This window comes from Canis lupus, chromosome 5, assembly GCF_003254725.2.
Source record: "Canis lupus dingo isolate Sandy chromosome 5, ASM325472v2, whole genome shotgun sequence".
NCBI lineage: Eukaryota > Metazoa > Chordata > Mammalia > Carnivora > Canidae > Canis > Canis lupus.
The window spans coordinates 57,561,450-57,580,043 of NC_064247.1; the positions used below are offsets into that span (position 1 = coordinate 57,561,450).

General features: G+C 60.9%; 2 protein-coding genes across 16 annotated transcripts in view; one reads left to right on the plus strand and one right to left on the minus strand.

Annotated features, from left to right (window-relative positions):
- The first annotated feature begins 2,221 nt into the window (after window positions 1–2,221).
- Window positions 2,222–6,614, plus strand: PRXL2B (peroxiredoxin like 2B). 4 transcript variants are annotated; one of them, XM_049110517.1, is made up of 7 exons: window positions 2,222–2,423; window positions 2,608–2,812; window positions 3,370–3,421; window positions 5,347–5,410; window positions 5,506–5,581; window positions 5,903–5,989; window positions 6,446–6,614. In XM_049110517.1, exons 1-6 carry the CDS (start codon window positions 2,361–2,363, stop codon window positions 5,977–5,979), a joined length of 537 nt encoding a protein of 178 aa, XP_048966474.1. In that variant the 5' UTR covers window positions 2,222–2,360; the 3' UTR covers window positions 5,980–5,989; window positions 6,446–6,614. The 4 variants fall into 4 exon arrangements, with proteins under 4 accessions (XP_048966474.1, XP_048966473.1, XP_025283211.3 ...); XM_049110516.1 differs by having other exon boundaries at window positions 2,226–2,423; window positions 5,871–5,989; XM_025427426.3 differs by having other exon boundaries at window positions 2,227–2,423; window positions 6,434–6,614.
- Window positions 6,615–7,129: 515 nt separating this feature from the next.
- The window catches only part of MMEL1 (membrane metalloendopeptidase like 1), a 32,559-nt gene continuing 21,094 nt past the window's right edge, over window positions 7,130–18,594 (minus strand). For 5 of the 12 annotated variants that reach the window (XM_049110495.1, XM_049110501.1, XM_049110496.1 and 2 more), the window contains 17 exons: window positions 18,281–18,420; window positions 17,652–17,717; window positions 16,180–16,314; window positions 16,001–16,090; window positions 14,223–14,359; window positions 13,762–13,855; window positions 12,332–12,460; window positions 11,728–11,826; window positions 11,187–11,270; window positions 10,716–10,819; window positions 10,407–10,558; window positions 9,886–10,005; window positions 8,860–8,993; window positions 8,677–8,742; window positions 8,022–8,117; window positions 7,588–7,664; window positions 7,130–7,503 (listed from right to left, as the gene is read on the minus strand). In XM_049110495.1, coding sequence (XP_048966452.1) covers window positions 7,404–7,503; window positions 7,588–7,664; window positions 8,022–8,117; window positions 8,677–8,742; window positions 8,860–8,993; window positions 9,886–10,005; window positions 10,407–10,558; window positions 10,716–10,819; window positions 11,187–11,270; window positions 11,728–11,826; window positions 12,332–12,460; window positions 13,762–13,855; window positions 14,223–14,359; window positions 16,001–16,090; window positions 16,180–16,314; window positions 17,652–17,717; window positions 18,281–18,420 — 1,823 coding nt within the window. In that variant the 3' untranslated portion in view covers window positions 7,130–7,403. Of the gene's footprint in view, window positions 7,504–7,587; window positions 7,709–8,021; window positions 8,118–8,676; window positions 8,743–8,859; window positions 8,994–9,885; window positions 10,006–10,406; window positions 10,559–10,715; window positions 10,820–11,186; window positions 11,271–11,727; window positions 11,827–12,331; window positions 12,461–13,761; window positions 13,856–14,222; window positions 14,360–16,000; window positions 16,091–16,179; window positions 16,315–17,651; window positions 17,718–18,280; window positions 18,421–18,594 lie in introns of all 12 variants that reach the window. The other 7 variants (XM_049110499.1, XM_049110497.1, XM_049110502.1 and 4 more) reach the window with 6 other exon arrangements.

Sequence of the window (18,594 nt, forward strand, 5' to 3'; positions counted from 1 at the left end):
CAGCCTCTCAGGCAGGGAGGGGGCAGGTGGGACCTAGGGCCTTGGGAGCCCCCACGAGGCCCCCGCAAACCCCGGGGATGCCCCCACCCTGCACGGGCACCACGGTGTGCCCTACTTGGCATCAGCCACACAAAGGACTGCTGGCCCTTTCTCATTCCACATGGTCACTGGAAACCATTTTACAGAGAAATCACTGAACGGGGGAGTCCAGCAGTGGTTGTGCGGCCACGTTGCCATAATGGACACTCCCGGGCCTGAGATGTGCCTCAGGCCCCACCGGCTCATTCATCCAGCAGCACTTCCGGGGTGCAGCTCTGTGTCACCTGCAGGTCCTGCCGGGACCCTCCAGGGGACCTTCCCTCTGCTGTGTGGCCTGGGGGCCCGCCAGGCCAGGGGGGCTGCTCCCCTCCCATCTCTGTGCCTCACCCTCAGGCCACGAACGTCCCCAGAGTACTTTCTGGGAGCTGGAGCCAGGCAGGGAAGGAAGGGGTGACACCCCGTGTCCCCACGGGAACAGGCTGTAACCATCCCGTCTCTGGGGTGCTTGCTGCGGGCCAGCCGAGCCTCGGGGCTCCAGGGGTGGGGAAGAGAGAGGTTAGGTGGCCCGTCCAGGGTCACTGGGGACACGGCTGCTCTGCGGCTGCGCCGTGCTCGAACCCCCAGCCTGGCTCTAGGTTGGGCCTCCAGGGTGTCCCAGTCACTGCTGCAGAGCGGGGCAGGGGATGTGCAGGGCAGGCAGGTCGTCCCCACTGGGGGCCCTGGGTGGAACTAGCTGAGCCAGGGTGACCCTGGAGATGGTCTGCAGCTGCCCCTCCTGGCTCCAAGAGGCCAGAGGACGTGCCTGATGCTTGTCACCCCGCGAGCCAAGGCTGCCCCGTGCCCGCTGGGACGGAGGAGTCCCCGTGAGTGCCTGCAGTCCTGAAACAATGAGCAGCATCCGGGAACGAGGCATGCAGGGGGCCGCTGTCTGGTGTGACTCTGACCTGGACTGGGCCTGTGTGTGAGACCCTGTCTGTGCCGTGGGCATGGTGGTGCCACCCAGGGGGAGAGGCTGGGACTCGGGGGGCTGGGGGCGGAGCCCCCGGGGCCCGGGCTGCTGTCCATCTCTGCTGGTCTCCTTCCTGCCTTCCAGATCAGGATATGAATGCTTTGTGACAGGAGGGGGGTGAGGCTAGGCTCCTGTGCTGCTATCTGGAGCTCCAGCCACCACGGACCTTCAACCTCCCAGACCTGTAAGAAGGGAGCAGGACCCCTCTGGGTGCCGTCCTCCCCCTGTACCAGGTGTCCCGTGATATACTGGGCAGTGTCAGTGGTTGGGGCACTCTCTCCAAACCCGGAGGCGGGGGGTGGGGGGGTGGGGTGGGGGGGGGCAGGGGCAGGTCCCCCAGCGGTCTATGGGCCCTGGGCAGCAAGGTTGAGAGCAGATGCACAGAGGTGGTGGTGAGCATGGGGTGGGGGGTGGGGGGTGTCCACTCAGATGACTGTTTCCTGAGTCAAGTCTTGGCTTCGTGCCCCCCCACCCCCCGCCCATTCTCAGGCCTTCATCCTAGCTCCAGGTAATGGCAGGTGCGACAGGGCTGTGGTGAGCAATAAACAAGACAACGTCTGGAGGCACGTGGCAAAATGCTCTTATTTCTTTTGGGTCCATGGTGCCCAAAGATGGGGGCTTAAGAGAAGCTATTTCGCTCGCAAGAAATTGTCAGTATTTTATGATTAAGGCGAAGGCGCATATGTAATTTGAAAAAGGATGCATTCCTACGGATTTTAAAGCTGAAGTAAGAGCAGGGGTCAAGGCTAAGCCCTGCTAAGGCCTGGTGCTCCACCGCCAGTAGGGCGGCCGCGGGGGGGGGGCGGGGGGGGGCAGAGCCGGGATCCCGCGCTCACTCGCCAACCTTCACGCTGCCCCGCAAAGCGCTTACCACCCGGCCCCTGCACCCCGGCCCCCAGCCCCACGCCCTCTGCCCCGGGCCCCCTGCACCCCGACTCCCGACCCCTCGCCACCGCCCCCTGCACCCAGACCCCCGGGCTCCGCCCCTGCACCCCGGTCTCCGTCCCCGCCCACTGCACCCCGGCCCCCGGGCCCGGCCCCTGCACCGTACCCGCTGGTCTGCTCGGCACCTGCGCCCCCACGCGGGGCAGCTCTGTGCGCAGGCGCACACGTGCCTCCAGCACCAGCGCAGTGATGTCATCCGCGGATGTGCTTATGCAAAACAGGTGCGAGGCGCGGACCGGGTCGCCGCCCTGGTAGGGGCGGTCCGGGGCGGGGTCGGCACCGAGGCCCGCCTAGGGTGGCAGGGGCGGGGTGGGGCGGGCGAGCAGCAGCTCCGGAGCCGGGAGCGGGAGCCTGGAGGCAGGAGGACATGAGCACTGTGGACCTTGCCCGCGTGGGCGCGTGTGTCCTGAAGCACGCGGTGACCGGCGAGGTGAGGCCCGACCAGCGCAGGTCGGTGGGTGGGCTCCTGCACCTGCCCGTGCACCCTGGCGTTGGCATCCCCGGCCGGCCTGGGTGGCGGGGGTGCCCGGGAGAGTGGTGGCGCTGGGGCCGCACAGCCCCGGGCGCGGACCTGCGTGGGCGGTGGTCCAGGGCGCCCCTCCCACCCCGTGCAGGCCGTGGAGCTGCGGACTCTGTGGCTGGAACAGGCGTGCGTGGTGGCCGGCCTGCGGCGCTTCGGCTGCTCAGTGTGTCGCTGGATCGCCCGGGACCTCAGCAGCCTCAGGGGGCTCCTGGACCAGCACGGCGTGCGCCTGGTGGGCGTGGGCCCCGAGGTCCTGGGCGTGCAGGAGTTCCTGGACGGTGGCTACTTCGCAGGAGGTGCCCGGCGCCCCCCCTCTCCTCTCACTGTAACCCGCCAGCCACCCTGAGACCCTGGGCCAAGCTGGGCGCATCCACCATCCCCTCCTTGCCCCACCCTGACCCTTCCCTCTCTGGATCTCCAGTCATCTCTCCTGGGGTCTCCACCTGTTGCCCTCAGTGCATTCTCCCAGCCAGGATGTAGCTCCCATGTGCAGGTGGCAGGACTCAGGGGTGATGCTGGCCTCCGATCAGCACCACAGGTCTTGCCCAGGGGCATGGAGGAGTAGCTGGGACAAGGTTGCAACTTGCCCCCACACTCCCACTGTGCTAGCCCCTCTCCCCGGTACCCAGAAGAGGCCCTCACAGACCCCTGGGCCCAGTGGCAGAGTCCAGGGGAGTCCCACTGCTCCCTTTCCCTGTTACCTCTGGGCCTCCATCCCCCCGAACAGTGGGCACACTCTGTTCTCTCCTCCTTGTCCTGTGGGGTGGCAAACAAGGGGAGACGGGGCTGGATGCAGGAGGGGGGGCCAGGGGAGGATGGGCCTGAGGACACACTCATGGCCTTTGCTTCCTAGAGCTTTACCTGGATGAGAGCAAGCAGTTCTACAGGGAGCTGGGCTTCAAGCGGTGAGCATGGGGGCGTCTGCTGCTTCTTCCTCCTGTCCCTGCTGCCTCTTCCTGGGCACAGGCTCTGCCCGCATCCACTGCCCAGCCACCCCTCTGCAGGGCTCTCTCCCAGGTGCTGTTACGACTGTGGGTTAGGCTTCTCGCCCAAGACCTACCCCCAGCAGGCTGTGGAGGGGCCCGGAGCCTAGTGCCCCAGTCAGGGGCCATAGCGCCCCATTTGGAGCCTGTATGGTACATCGGCTTGCTGCCTGGCCTGAGTAAGGTGCCAGCTGAGCCAAATCCCTGGCTCACCCAGCCTGGGGTCCAGTCCACACACCCCAAATCTTCTGTGGGGCCCAGGCCTCTGGAGCCCAAACTGGAGCCAGGCTGGGGGTTTTGAGCACAGCGCAGCCACAGAGTAGCCGTGTCCCCAGTGGCCCTGGACGGGCCACCTAACCTCTCTCTTCCCCGCCCCTGGAGCCCTGAGGCTTGGCCTGCCCACAGCAAGCACCCCGTAGACAGGACGGTTACAGCCTGTTCCCATGTGGACACGAGGTGTCACCCCTTCCTTCCCTGGCTGGCTCCAGCTCCCAGAAAGTGCTCTGGGGACGTCCGTGGCCTGAGGGTGAGGCACAGAGATGGGAGGGGAGCAGCCCCCCGGCCTGGCGGGCCCCCAGGCCACACAGCAGAGGGAAGGTCCCCTGGAGGGTCCCGGCAGGACCTGCAGGTGACACAGAGCTGCCCCCCAGAAGTGCTGCTGGATGAATGAGCCGGTGGGGCCTGAGGCACATCTCAGGCCCGGGAGTGTCCATTATGGCAACGTGGCCGCACAACCACCGCTGGACTCCCCCGTTCAGTGATTTCTCTGTAAAATGGTTTCCAGTGACCATGTGGAATGAGAAAGGGCCAGCAGTCCTTTGTGTGGCTGATGCCAAGTAGGGGCACACCGTGGTGCCCGTGCAGGGTGGGGGCATCCCTGGGGCTCGCGGGGGCCTCGCGTGGGCTCCCAAGGCCCTGGGTCCCACCTGCCCCCTCCCTACCTGGGAGGCTGAGCTGGTCGTCCTGGGGGACAGTGGTCAGGGGTGGACCTCGCTTCTGAGCCCTGGGAGGCTTTGGCCCACAGGTCTGGGGGCAGTCCCCACTTCAGCCCCAGGACTTCATCCCTGCCTGCATCCTTCCCTGGCACTGAGGCTGTCCCCCTCAGTGTCCCCTGGCAACGGGATTAGGTAGTGACCTCAGGGTACTGGTGCTAAGGTCAGGACAGGGAAGGGGCTCCAGGTCAACCTGGGCTGGGTGACCAGCTCTACAGCAACCTCGGGGTGGAAGGTGCTGAGGGACAGGGGAGAGGCCAGGAGAACTTGCTCAGTCAGCACTGCGGGCTCCCTCAGTGGGGCAGGAGGAACTGTGCCCCCCCATCCCCACCCCCACCCCCACTGAGGCCCCGCCTCCTGCCTCTGCATCCCCCTCCCTTTGCCTTGCACTTCTGCATCTGGTCACCTCCTGCCCTCTGCACAGCCAGCCCTGCAGCCCTCTCCCCACAGCCAGCGTGGGCTCCTGGCCCCAGGCAGGGCAGCTGGGCCACAGCAAAGGCAGTTTATTTTGGAGACTGAGCTGAGGACAAGCTTTAGAACAATAAGCCTCCTCATTGGGCCATGGACAGTTTCTTTCCCTTTCCATTTAGAGAAGTCAGGTCCTGGGCTGAGTGCAAGCTCAACCTGCTGGCAGGGGTCCAGTGCACATTCCCCAGTCCTCTGCTGGGGAGAAGAATTCCCTGGCTGGGCTGGTTGCTGGCTTGGTTGCCTGGTGGCCTCTGAGTCCCTGCTGAGAGGAGGCAAAGCCTGCTTGTGTGGACTGCTCTGCACATCCTGTGGAGGCTGGGAGCAGGCAAAGGGGCTATGTCTTCACAGAAAAGCCAGAGCCTGGCCAAGACAGCTGTGTCTTCGCAGGTACAACAGCTTGAGCATCTTGCCGGCTGCCCTGGGAAAGCCTGTGCGCGATGTGGCCCTCAAGGTGGGTGATGGCTAAAGCTGGGTGAGACCTGGGGCAGGGGTTGGGGCGGGGGGCTTCCCTCTAGGGTTGACCTGGACCTGCCTTCTTCCCTCTAGGCCAAAGCTGTTGGCATCCACGGGAACCTGTCTGGAGACCTGCTGCAGAGTGGGGGGCTACTGGTGGTTACCAAAGGTGGGCTGGGGAAGGGACAGTCAGGGGCCAGAGCCTGGTTGCTTGGGGTGCCAAGGTCACATCCGCAGGTGGGGAGGTCTTGCTGAACTTGGTGGTGTGCCCTGATCCTCTCCTCCTCATGTGATTTGTTGGTCTTTCAAGTCTTCTCTGTGGGGTGGCCCAGTTCTTGGTATTGACTTAGCTGGGTGGGGTCACTGGTCTGAGTAGTCAGGTAGAGTCATAGACCACCAGGGCTGTCCCCCTCCTCCCAGCATGCAGGGGTACCCTGACCACCTCCCCGCTGCTGTAGGTGGTGACAAAGTGTTGCTACACTTCGTCCAGAACTCGCCAGGCGACTATGTCCCCCGGGAGAGCATCTTGCAGGCCCTGGGCATCTCAGCGGAAGGCTGTGCCAGTGAGTCACCCCAGGTGAGCTTGGGCCTGGGGAGGACACTGCCTGCTAAGAACTGCCCACTGGGCACACCCCACCTCCCTGGGCTGAGCGCTGGGGATGGACAGGTGTCAGGCTGGACCTTGCAGGCGTTAGGTGATTTTTGTGTTCATGGCAGCCCAGGATGTCACTGTCACCCCAGTGTATAGAGAGACAATGGGCTGGGAGCCGTGGGGAACCGGAGCAGGGTGGCTAGTTGGGTTGGCACAGCAGGGCCCTCCTCAGAGGGCAGAAGGGCCCCCTGTCCTCTCAGCCTTGGGAGGGCCAGCATGACCAGGTGACCAGAGCCAGCATTGGTGTGTTCATGGTGCTGCCCTCCTGTGACTGAATGGAGGGTAGTGTCCAGCATTTGGGACCCAGGCCTCTGGTGGGTGGGAGCAGCTGCCCTTGAGTGTGGCCGGCCTGATGGGGCCTCTGCACAGTGTGATGGACAGGTGTGCACAAGGTGAGCCCCCTGAGGTGTCTGAGGATCTGGAAGGCATCTGCTGCCCCAGGCCTGCTGGGAGTTGGCTGTGAAGAATCTCTCCGGAATCTCTGGACTGGAGCATGAAGCTCTGCTGAGTCCCGGGGTGGCACTGAGCATTAAACTATGTTTCTTCATTGGCTCTGAGTTCTGTGTCTTCGGCCACCCCGTCTCTGTTACTGTTGTTTTCCCCCTGACCAGCTGGGCAGTTAGGGGTCTGAAGGCTGCCCTGGGAGGGGGTAGGGGAGTGCTGGAAATGTGCCTGCCGCCTCCCTGGTGACCTCAGGCCTGTGGCACAGGAGAGTCAGGGGTCTGAGGGTGGGATTGGGAACTCCCCAGGCGATAGCCCAGCATGGAAGGGTCAGGCTCAGTGCTCCTGTCCACTGGGCTTCCAGGGAGGAGATGGCCCCTCCTCTCACCTGAATGGGTGGTCCCAGAGGACCAGTATCTGGGGGCATCCTGGTCACTGCAGTGAGACCCTGAGAGTCACGCATCAAGAGTGGACCTCCCTCTACAGAGTGCCCTGCTGTTTCCCCACCTGGCTGCTGTTTTGCCCGAGGCCACCAGCAGCCAGTGGGCAGAGCCAGCGCTGACTGCCCTGGGCACGGCCACCCCCTGCCTCTGGGGCCCCTCCTAAACAGACAAGGCCACTGACTTCTTTGAAGCGTTTACTTAGCTCAAGTCTGAAGCTTGTGGACAGCTGACAAGGACACTTTGGAGAGTGGGTGCAGACAGTTAAACACGTCTACAGGGCTGGGGCGCCGAGGGCACCAGGTGGCCCCGCTTAACCGGGGTGCCGCGGCTGCACTCCAGGCGGCGCGGGGTGGGATGCGTGCTGGCCTGGCCCGCTGCTCCAGCTGCACGCAGAAGGGATGCCTGGCCTCCTGTGGCCGGTGCGCGTGGACCATGGCAGAGTGGCTTGCCCGTGGCTACCAGACGCGGCATCGCTGGTGCGGGTGCATCGGGCTGCCCTGGGCACAGTGGAAGGCCTCCGAGAAGGCTGCCAGGTTCTGCAGCGAGCCCAGCACCCTGCGGGCGACCGGGACCCTGAGTCAGCTTGCTGGGCATGGGGTGGGGTAGGGGCTTGCCCATGGGGAGGCAGGGGCCACTTGCCTGTACTTCAGGGGGCTATGGACGTCGGTCTTGATGGACTGTATGGCAAACTCAGGCCGGTAGGACCCACACCACACCTGTGGGCACACGAGGGGCATGGCTGCAGGACTGGGGGGCGGGCCTGGGGAATGGGACAGAGGAATAAGGGGGGCCCTGAGGGGACCCAGGTAGGGGTGGGGTGGCCCTGGGGTGGCAGGGACGGGCGTGTGGTCTCATTTCTTTCTAGGCACAAGGGAGTCAGGTCTGTCCCAGGCTGCCCCTTCTCGGGCACGGGAGGCAGGCTCCAGCTCCAGCTGAACCCTCCCCTGACTCCGTTCCACCCCCTGCCATCCTTTCTCTCTAGGAAGCTTTCCAGGCCAGTAAGTTCTGGTTTGCACACTGGAGGCTCCAGGGATGTGAGTAGAGGCAGGTGGGGTGGGGCCTCTGGCTCCTACCTGGGCATAGTTGATAAAGAACAGCTGGTTGTAGGTCAGTCCCAGCCCTGGCAGCTGCTGGTCCTTGCCGCCTTCTGCCATCCACTTGAGGTAAGCCTGCAGGTGCCAAACAGGTGCTGGGCACAGGCCTGGCCTTGCTCCCAGGGCCACGCCAGCCCACGGGGACTCCAGGGTCCTCAGGACCGGGAGAGTGGAAGTCTGACTCCCGGCCTACTCCTGGTAGAGGTCCTGCCTCTGTGGCCTCAGGCCCTTTGAGCATTGCAGGGCTGGCCCCCCCTACCTGAATCGCCCAGTGGTCATCTCAGTGCCCCGCTGGCTGGGCTGGGTTGGGGCTCCCTGCTCAGACAGACTGTTACACAGTGCCCGCCTGCAAGGAGCTCCTGAGCCAGGGCCTGAGGCTACGGGTGTCGGGGCACCGCTGAGGCCAGTGGGTACATTGCGAATGTCACTGTCTCCCTTGGAGATGGACAGTGACTCCCCCAGAGGTGGGAGGCTCAGCTAAGGTCAGGATTAAGTGTGGGCAGGATGGCAGTGTGCACCCACCTGCAGCCACACCGGCTCCCCCAGGGCCCTGCTGCCCCTGGGACACACGGAGAAGGGTTCCAGGGTATGCCTCGCTGCAGTGCCTGTCCTGGGGGCCCCTGCTTGGACCCACCTTGTATGCCTGCCGCACCCCTCCGTTGTCGGCGATGTTTTCCCCGAGTGTGCTGAACCCGTTCACCTGCAAACAGGACCCGGGATGGCTGGGCAGCCCCGGGCTCCCCACCCCAACCACGTCCAGGAGTGGGGGAAGGCCAGGGCTGGGGGAGCGGTCCCCGGAGGCGGCAGGGGCACTCACGTTTTGGTTGTCCGCCAGGTCCCAGGAGTAGTTCCCGTACTGGTGGACCATGCACTCCGACTGCTCCCGGAAGTGCTGGGCTGAGAAATTGCTCCACCAATCCAGCATGTTCCCATTCTTGTCAAAGTTACGGCCTGGGCAGGCACAGGTGGGCTGCCCACTCGGCCTCCCGTCTGCCACAGCCAGCCTCCCGCGGTCCCCCCAGAAGCCAGTATCTAGAGCTCTCATGGGAGCAGGGAGTGTGGGCCCTGAAGGGTGTCGCCGCTTGATGGGCTGGCACGATGTCGGAGGGCTGCTGGGAGGGGGGCTTGGGTGGTCTAGCAGCACCCCCAAGGGGAGGGTCCAGGGTTTCCAGGCTCAGAACCCCCAAGGTGCGGTGGTGTAATGACCCTTGGGGTGATGTCCAGACCCTCTGAACCCCAGGTAAGGGGGGCACACGAGGCTGCCCTCAGAAGGTCCCAGTGGTCAAGCCCTGTAGGAAAGCAGCCTCCCTGGGTTGCAGCTGGAGCCCTGGGTATGGTCATAGGCCACTAGGACCGGGCAGGGGTCCCCACCCCATAGGTGGAGGTGGGAATGTCAGGTCAGCACATCTCTGGACTGGAGGAGATGTGCTGGCTGCCCCAGAATGACACCAGGTCAGGCTCCAGGCCAGGTCCTGGAGCTTCAGAGGTACACGGGATATAGTGTCACTGTGTCCATGTCACAGGCTCAGGAAGGAGAGTGGCCAGCAAATGGCGCACTCGAGCCCTTGCATCCTCTCTTCCATGGCTCTACCTAGAGCAAGAGGCCTGTCTAGGGCCACGCCAGCCCTTCAGAGCTGCTCTGCCACCAGAGGTTCCCTGGGCACCTGGCAAATCCTTCCCATGCCTGGGCCTCCATATCCCTACCTGCATCATGAAGGGGTTGGATGGACAGCCCCATAGCCCCTGTCCCTCTGTCCCCTGTTAGGACCAGCACTCAGTGGAGAGGGGAGAGTGGGCATGTGACCTGCCGGCCTCATGCTGACTCTTCACAGGGCTTCCCTACCGTTGTCGTCAAAGCCGTGGGTGATCTCATGCCCAATCACCATCCCAATGCCCCCGAAGTTCAAGGCCTGAGGCTGATGTTTGCTGAAGAATGGAGGCTGTAGGATCCCAGCAGGGAACACTGCTCGGGGGACATGGGACATGGTGGGGATGGGCTGTGAGTGAGTGTCCAGGGAGGCAGGGCTCTGACCAACCCCCCCTCAAGTTCAAGGCCTGAGGCTGATGTTTGCTGAAGAAAGGAGGCTGTAGGATCCCAGCGGGGAACACTGTTCAGGGGACATGGCAGGGCTCTGACTCCCCCCCACCTCCCCTACCCCCTTCCAGCTGAGATGCACAGGGCCAGGCCCAGCAGATCCAAGCTCTTCCCACCATCCTCTGCTGCCTCTGGGACAGGGGTCTGTGGCCCCACAGCTCCCAGAGCAGAGGACTGGCCCCACAGGTGGGGTGACGGTAGAGGCCCCCAGGAGGAAGGGGTGGGGGCCTGCTGGGGGCTGGGGTCAGTCACAGAGAGGGTGAACGTACCTATTTGGTTTCGGTTCGGGGAGTAGAATGCATTAACCACGGCCGCCCCAATGATCCAGCTGTGATGAACGGGCAGGTCACCCAAGCCCGTGCCTGGGAGTCCTCCGTCCTGGCCCCCTGCTGGCTGAATGCGGCTCCCCTGCTTGGGGCCCCTGTCCCAGTGGCCATGCCATGAGACCTGTGCTGCCCACGGCCGGGGCAAGGTCTGGGCAGTCCCCTGACCCTGAGCCCGAAAGTGGAAGGCACGGCGGGGCTCTGGGTCCGGCCCGGTGCCCAGCCCACTGGCTCCCACCTGCCGTCCCCACTCACAGGTTCTGGTCTACTTTCTCCCGCAGCTTCTTGAGGCTCCGCTGGGCGCCAGCCTTGAGGTTCTGGAGACCGTTTTCAAAGTACTGGTCCTCCGAGAAGTTCAGCTATGAGAGAGGGGTGGTCACTGCCGGGGGTGCAGGCAGGGCAGGTAAGAGTGGCTAGGGACTGGCCTTGGGACTGACCAGGCTGTCTTGCACAAGGCCAGGGGCTCTGGGTGAAGATGGGGGGTGGGGGTGTCAATGCTGGCTCTGGGCACTTTTGTAACTCCCTCCCTCCCAACGGTAGCTTCCCCTCGGTAACAGGCAACTCAGGAGCCGCCGCCCTCTGCTGCAAGGTGGCCGTATCAGTGACAGTGCCACGTGCCCCAGAATTGCAGGCTGATGGTTCCCAGGGCTGGCTCAGGGGCAGGGCGGGCTGGGGTAAGGGAATAGGTGAGGCTTTTGAGGGCCCCTGGCTGGGGATGGGGCGCACATTGGAGTACTCCTCGTCCAGGTGCTTGTTTCTTTCCTCCAGAATGTAGTCTGGGTACCCAATCTGCTCGCGGATGTTCATGGCCTAGGGAGGACATGGGGGCCAGTCTGTGCCTGCCCCACCACGGGAGTCCTGGCTCTGCCCCTCACTTCACTGCCATGTGGGTAAGGCGCTCAGGGACTTGGCCCCTCCTTGCAGGTTGGGGTGAGGGGGACAGATGTGGACCAGCTCAGCCCGAGGCCGAACGTGCGCCTGACAGCCAGCCAGGGGTCTGATGGGGCAAGGGCTGGGCAGAGCGGCTCAGCTTCCATTTGTCATGCTGGCCCAGAGGGGCTATTGCTCTGAGGCTATGGCCACCCCCCACCCCTTCCCAGGGGTGCTAGGGGGTCTCCCAGACTTGGCTTCTGGTCCCGCTTCTGCCCACAGCCCCTTTCTGAGCAAGCTACACCCAGCCTTGGCGTCTTTATCTCTGTGCCCCCATGCTGGGGCTGCCTTCTCCCAGCAGGAAGCCCTGACTTCAGGGCTCCGGCCACCCGCCCACCTTCTCCTGGGCCTTCTTCTTGGACTCCTCGTCCATCCAGCCCAGCTCATCCAGGGTCTCCACGAATACCGCCCGTACCTTGTCGATGAGCTCTCTGACCTGGGGGGAGTGCATGGCCCTTGTCCTGCATGACCAGCTCCGGGGTCGCTGCAGGGGTCTGGTCCAAAGCCCCGTCCCTGCTGTGGTGTTGGGGTTGGGGATGAGGAATGATCCCCACTGATACAGGGGTCCTGCCTGCTGGGCTTCCTCCTGGGTGGGCCTAGATCCTGACCACCCCTAGACTCATAGCCTATGTGACCTGTCCCTTTTCCCAGACAGGCCTGTAGGGTTGGAGGGGGGCCTCTGGCCTCCCCATGTGATGGGGCACAGGGCAAATGTGTGCTCCCCAGAACCGCTGAGCACACACATGCTGCTGGGGGGCCCTGGGGGTTCCTACATGGGGAGCTGGGAGTCACCATGTGGGGTGTGGGGATGCATGCAGTAACCACCCCCGCCCCCCGGGTCCCGCCACTGTAGGCCAGCGTCCCTGCGGGGAGGATGCACCTGGCCCTGGGCAATGGACCATGGGCAGGGGTGCGGAGCAGTCCCAGTGCCGAGCACCCACCGCGTCCTTGCTGTCTCCAGGGAAGGCCTCCCTGACGTAGAGGGAGCCCACAGCGCTCTCCATGTTGCTGTTGACGTAGCTAACACACTCTCGCCAGCGCACCTCTTCCACGGTTGTGCCGTACAGCGCCTGTGGCGGCCGGTCAGCCATTCATTCATTCACTCATTGCTGCATTTCCCAACATCTGCTTCCCTGTCCTCAGCCTCAGGGCGCCCAGGAGCCAGTGGGGGTGGTGGTGGTGGTGCACAGATTACCTCAGACTGCCCTCTGAATGCCAGCCATGGGTGTGGGCAAGACTGAGAGTACAGGTGGGATGGTTGTGGGGAGGGCTCCCAACACAGGCTCCGGGTTGGGCCTTTACCCCAGGGCAGTGGTAGGGCCCTTTTCAGTGACAAGTGCCTCCTTGCCTCCTGTTCTTGCCACCCTGGCATGACTGTCCAGCCGGATTCTGACCTTCAGGACTCCAGCCCCATCCCATAGCACAGGCTGGAGTTGACTCTGGAGGCCCTGGGGGCCATGTCCAGCTTAGCTGCAGCCACCAGTTCTCTGGGCCCCAATTTTCCCATCACCAAGGTGGAGATGCTTGGTTAGTAGTGTCTCCAACCCAATATCGCAAAGCGAGGGTCCTGACTGGCCCCAAGCTGCTCTGCCACATTTTCCTGATGTGGTGGAGGACTCCTGCCTGTTCCATTTCTCTAGTGAAGAAGCACAAAGTCTCCCTGACTCCCTCACCCCTCATCCCCTATATTTGTCCCTCAACTCTCTGCTGTAGGCATCTCATTCTGCTGCCAATGCCCTGGTCCAACCGGTCACCCCATCTGGATGATGGCACTTGTCTCCACTCTGATTCCACGTCCCACTGATCATTGTCCCAGAACCACCCTCCAGATCACATGGCTTCCCAGGGGGTCCCCTGCCTCTGCCCTGATTGCACCCTACCCCCAGAGCAACCAGAGTGACCACACAAGCAGGACACCAGACTGTGGCTCCTGCTCTTAACACCCCAGTGGCTTTCACGGCACGTGGAATCTGTGCTCTGCTAAGTCCCGTGATTCCTGGCCCCCATCTCTCTCCCTGAAATCAGCTCTTTCCTCCCCTTATGTGGCTCTGGGGTGGCCTTGCCTTGGGAATCTGCCCTCAGCCTCTTTGTGTCTTGGCCATTGTTGATTCAAGGTCTCCAATGTCACCGTCGCAGAGAGAGGCTCTCCATGTCCTGTCCCTTCCTCTTATGTCATACTTGTTGCTTTTCAAAGAGCAGATCTCCAGTTTGTCAACTGCCCCAAGAGGGCAGGTACCTTGTTAGTCTCTTTCATGGCTCTGACCCCAGTGTGAACCTTGGTCTTTGGCTCATAGTAAGTGCTCAGTGCCAAAGTCCTAGGCAAACAAATGACAGGGCAGGACAGGAGCAGCCTCTGTGCGGTCTCACTCACCTTGCGGTAGTTTGCCCGTGCATCCTTGAATCGCTGGCTCAGGCTACTAATGCGGTCCAGCACCAGGCGCCAGACCAGGTAGTTCTGCATGGTCCTGTGGGCAGGAGGCAGAGGTTGGGGTATAGAACAGGTGAGTGGTATGTACCCAGAGAGGTGATTTGGCTTATGGGTCCTTGGTTGACAGGTTCTATGCCAAGCAGGGAGCTCACTGCAAGCAAGGTGGTGGAGAAAGCCTCTAGGACAACCCCCAGATACAGCCTCTCTGTTCCTGGATGCTGGACACCTCAAGGAGGGTTCACATATCTCACTAAGGCTCTGTTGGCCACTAACGTTTACCTGCTCATGCCCTTCATCACAGAGTAAATGCTCCCTGGGGTCTTTTCCAGTGAGGAGAAGCTGCAGGGGTGGGGATGGGGGTGGCAGGGATGCTGAAGCCTCTGGGGACCCTCCCTGGGCCTCACCTGGCTGAGTAGACATCGATGATTTCTTCAAGGTTCTGAAGGTAGGGGATGCCATAGACCACCACTTCTTCATCTGGCAACAGTTTGATTTTGACAGAGGACAGCACAGATTGTATGAAGAGGGTCCAGTTAAACCCCTGGGAAGGAGGGTGTGGGGAGAAAGAGGGAGAGACAGAGAGGTAGACATAGCTCCTAGGTATCTAAGAAACCCAGCTCCCACTAAAGAATATCCAGAGAGTAAGAGAGAAGACACAGATGATCAGAATCAGGGAAAGGGTGAGTGACATTAGCCTACAGATGGCAAATATTATGCCAATGTATTTAAAGACTTCAGTGTGGTGGAAAAATTATTGAAAAAAAAATGCAACTTAGAAGAATGACCAAAGAAGAGCAAATACAGTCTTATAGATAATAAAGATAATAAAATTATCTTTAATTTGAATTATTCCCACGTAGAAATTTCCAGACCCATCTGGTTATTCCAGTGGATGCTGACATTTAAGGAAGACATACTGCCAACCTACTCAAATTTCCCAGAGAAAAGAGAGTACTCTTCTCAATTGGATTTATGAGGCAAGAATAACTTTAATACCCAAATAAGGATGTCACAAGGAAGAAGGTACATCACAGCCAACTTAGATTTATTCAAGGAATTCAAGTTTGATGTAACATTTGAAAATTGAGTCCTATAATTCACCATGATAACTGGATAAAGCAGGAAAATCACATCCTAATTTTAATGGATGCAGAAAGAAAGACATTAAATAAATTTTGCCATCTGTTCATGATAAAAACGCTTAGCAAACTAGAAAATAGAAGGTAAATTCAATAATCTGATGAAGGGAATTTGCATACAACAGCAACAACAGAAACAAACATGTCCACAGAAAACATAAAGACGGTGAAATGTTGCAGGCTTATAGAAACAAGTTGTCTACTATTCTGATGTTAGCACTGTGTTGAGTGTCCCTGCCAGTTCAGTAGGACAAGTAAGTGAAATAAAATCAGTAAGGGTTGGAAAGGGAAGAAATAAAACCCATTGCTCACAAAGGACATGATTTCATGTGCATAAAATCTGAAAGGACCTATAGATAACCTATCAGAACTAATATGTGCACTGAGTAAAATAGCTGTATATGAGGTCAGAATCTATGCTAGCAACAAAGAATATGAAGATACACTATGAAATGAGGCCCTTCATAACAGTATAAGAAAAACCAAACGGCTAAGAATAAATCTAGTGGAAGATATATAAAGCATCTTAAAGGGACGTTTCATACATTGCTGTTGGGGACAGCAACTCTACAATGATTCAGAGGAAAAGGTTTGGTGTTATCTGTTAAAGTTGAATGTATGTGTGTTCTGTGACCTGGCCATCTCATTCCTAGGTGGATACCCAACAGCAGTGCACCTCAAAAGACATGCACAAGAATGAGCATAGCCACATTATTCAGAAGATTCCAGACGTGGAGTCTGGATCTGACCCAGAGGCCTAACAAGAGTACGGCAGGGGCATAACTGTTGCATGTTCTCAGAGTGTATACACAGCAGTCAGGAGTGAAAGCTTGCACGATGCCCAGCGAGATGGGGTATAATGACGGTGAGATGTAATCTCACCTACAAAACATAGAACAAGAGAAGCCTTGTGCAAGTGAGCGAACTGTCTGGTTCTGATGTTGTGTCTTGTGGTGGGAGAAGTCAGGGTGGTGGCTGCTTCAGGGTAGGGCAGAGCCTGAGGCTTGACAGAGGCAGGGCCATGTTGGGGGGTGAGGACTTACCTTCAGGCTAAACTTGCTCTGGAGTTCCTTCAGGCCCATCCTATGATATAGGGCAGTGACATCGTGCCTCTCCTCCTGGGGGGCCGTGGCCTGCACAGGGGAGGGGGCAGGTGGTCATACTGGGTAAGGGGCAGCCAGGGCCCAGGGTCCCTGCCCCCACACTTGGGCCATGGCCTCACGTTTGCCAGCTGCGTCTCCAGCTCCAGCACCTGCACCATGTCCTCCCGCACCAGGTAGCTGTTCTCTGGGAGGTTCATGTCTGCCCGCAGCATCATGGCCACCGACATCATGAACTGCAGGTAGGCTTCCCGCACCTGCACCAAAGGAGGCAGAACAGAGTCTGGCAGCCTCGGCCACCTTGGCCCCATGGAGCTTTCTGTGGGGTGGGGGTGGGGGTATGACATGAAGGAGCCCACCAGGATGCTCACGGGGCCAGTCTCAGCTAGCAGGTGATGGCAGGGCCCAGGGAGCCCCGGGATGGGGCCCTCCAGACTGTCTGTACCCTCCAAGACTGGGGCCTCAGCTGCCACTCACACTCCTGGACAAGCCTGCATGGGAGCCAGAGCTCTGGGCAGAGCAGGCTTGCTTCCTCCAACCTTCCCTGTGTGTTTGGCTATAGGTGAAGCCATGCCCAACAGCTCAGAGCTGCACTCCCCGCTCCATTGCTTCCAGGCACTTCACCCCATGCACCTGGGCTCCTGCAGGACCAGAGGCCTAATCTGCTGTCTGTGTGGTCTTGGATAAAGCACTGGGCACACATAGTCTGGGGCTGTCGAGTGCGCTGCCCCGGTCAAGCTTGCCTCAGCCTGAGGCTCAGGAAGTGGGTCTCAACGATGTACACCCCCCCTAGACTTGCTTTCCCCATGCCCCATCCTGGGAGGGGCTCCCTCATGGCAGGCAGGAGCCACAGGGGCCACCTCCTCCAGCATCAGGTGGGCAGACACCTGGGGCTGGGCTGGCCTGTAGTTGCCTGGTCTGGTCCATTGCTACCCGGCATGAGACTGCCCAGATGCTGCATCCCTGCCACTGCCTGGTTTGGTTTTCTCAGTTCCACTACCCCACCCTGGGACTCCTTCCATCAGCCACACTGGCTTTTCTCCTGTCTGGACCCATTCTTCACAGCCTAGCTCATAGCCTGCCTCCACCAGGAGGCCCACTGCACTGCTTCCTCACAGTGGGTCATTTCACAGCTTCCACCTGTCATAGACTGCTCCACAGCTCTTCCTCCTCCTTGGCTTGCCCCTGCTTGGCTCCTTGTCTCTCTCCTCCCTTGGTGCAGGAGCAGGATGGTTAAGGGAGCAATCTCTGGGCTCAGGTGGTCTGTGCTTGGATCTTAGCAGGCCCTACGTGGCAGCCCTGCACTGCAGGGTATGGCCCTCAGGACTACAGGCAGAGCTGAGTCTGACCCCACATGTGGCGCGGGGTATCTGGGGACAGTCCCTTTCGTCATGTCAAAGGCCACACTAAGCTTGTCAGCAGCCTCAGAGCCCCCTGTCCATGCTCTTAGAGGATAGCTGTGGGCCACAAGGGTCAAGGGGTCGCCAGGGGAAAGGATCACAGGGGGGTGGCGGGGCCCACAAGTGACAAGTGAGAAAGGCAGGGCTGAGGGGCAGGCAGGAAAGCATTGGGGCCGGGGGCCAGCCTGACTCACCTTCCGGTTGCTGCCCTCGTTGAAATAGTACTCTCTGGATGGCATGCCCAAGGTGGGCTGGTCTATCTGGAGACACAGAGGGTGTGAACCCCGGGCAAGGAGCCGAGGCCCCACAGCCTGGCTGAGGAGGACAGCAGCTCTCTCCATTCCCCGTAAACTGTGCCCAGTGGTAACACGGGATCTTCTGGGAAGGGGGATGCACCACTGCGTGCAGGCCCTGGCTCCCCCACCCAGCCCTGCTCTGTGACAGGCGGAGGGCTGTGAGGGCTCACCTGAGGGGGTGCTGGGCTACCTGCACAGCCTCATGGCACCCTTGCCCTCCCAGAAAGATGTGGCCTAGCCGTGGCCAGTGGCAGCTTTCTGAGGCCAGTCTTCGTGCCCTGGTGCCAAAGGCCCAGCCAGACGGTCCTGAGGAAGTGGCTTGGCCCACAGGCTAGCTCCCCTGACCTGACCCAGTTCGTTGGGTGGCAGGTGTCCGTGAGCAGGTCACAGGAGCAAGGCCCTGGGAACACCCCTAGAGCTCCCCCAACTCCCCAACCCCAGCCCTGGCCAGCCCTCCACTGCCCTGCGAGCACCCCCAGCAGGGCACGAGGGACCCAGCCTAACTTGGACCCCGGTGCCCCTCGTACGTAGATGATATGCCGGCTAGAATTCTGGTCATCGTTCCAGATGAAGAGGTCAATGAGGACACGCCTGTTGAACTGTGTGTTCATCAAGGCCAGCTGCTGCTCCAGCTCCCACTTGGGGCCTGGGGAGTCAGTGCCTCGGGCTGGAGAGCAACCAGGCCCTCGTCTGAGAGTCCATCCCAGTCTCCAGAACCCAGAATGCGAGGGACATCGGAGCCCCCGCCTGGCTCATGGTGGCAAGCATGCTTGGGGGTCCCTGGGAACAGTCCACCTGGGGCACCTGGCAGCCTCTCCCCCACCTGGGGGTCTGGAAGGGT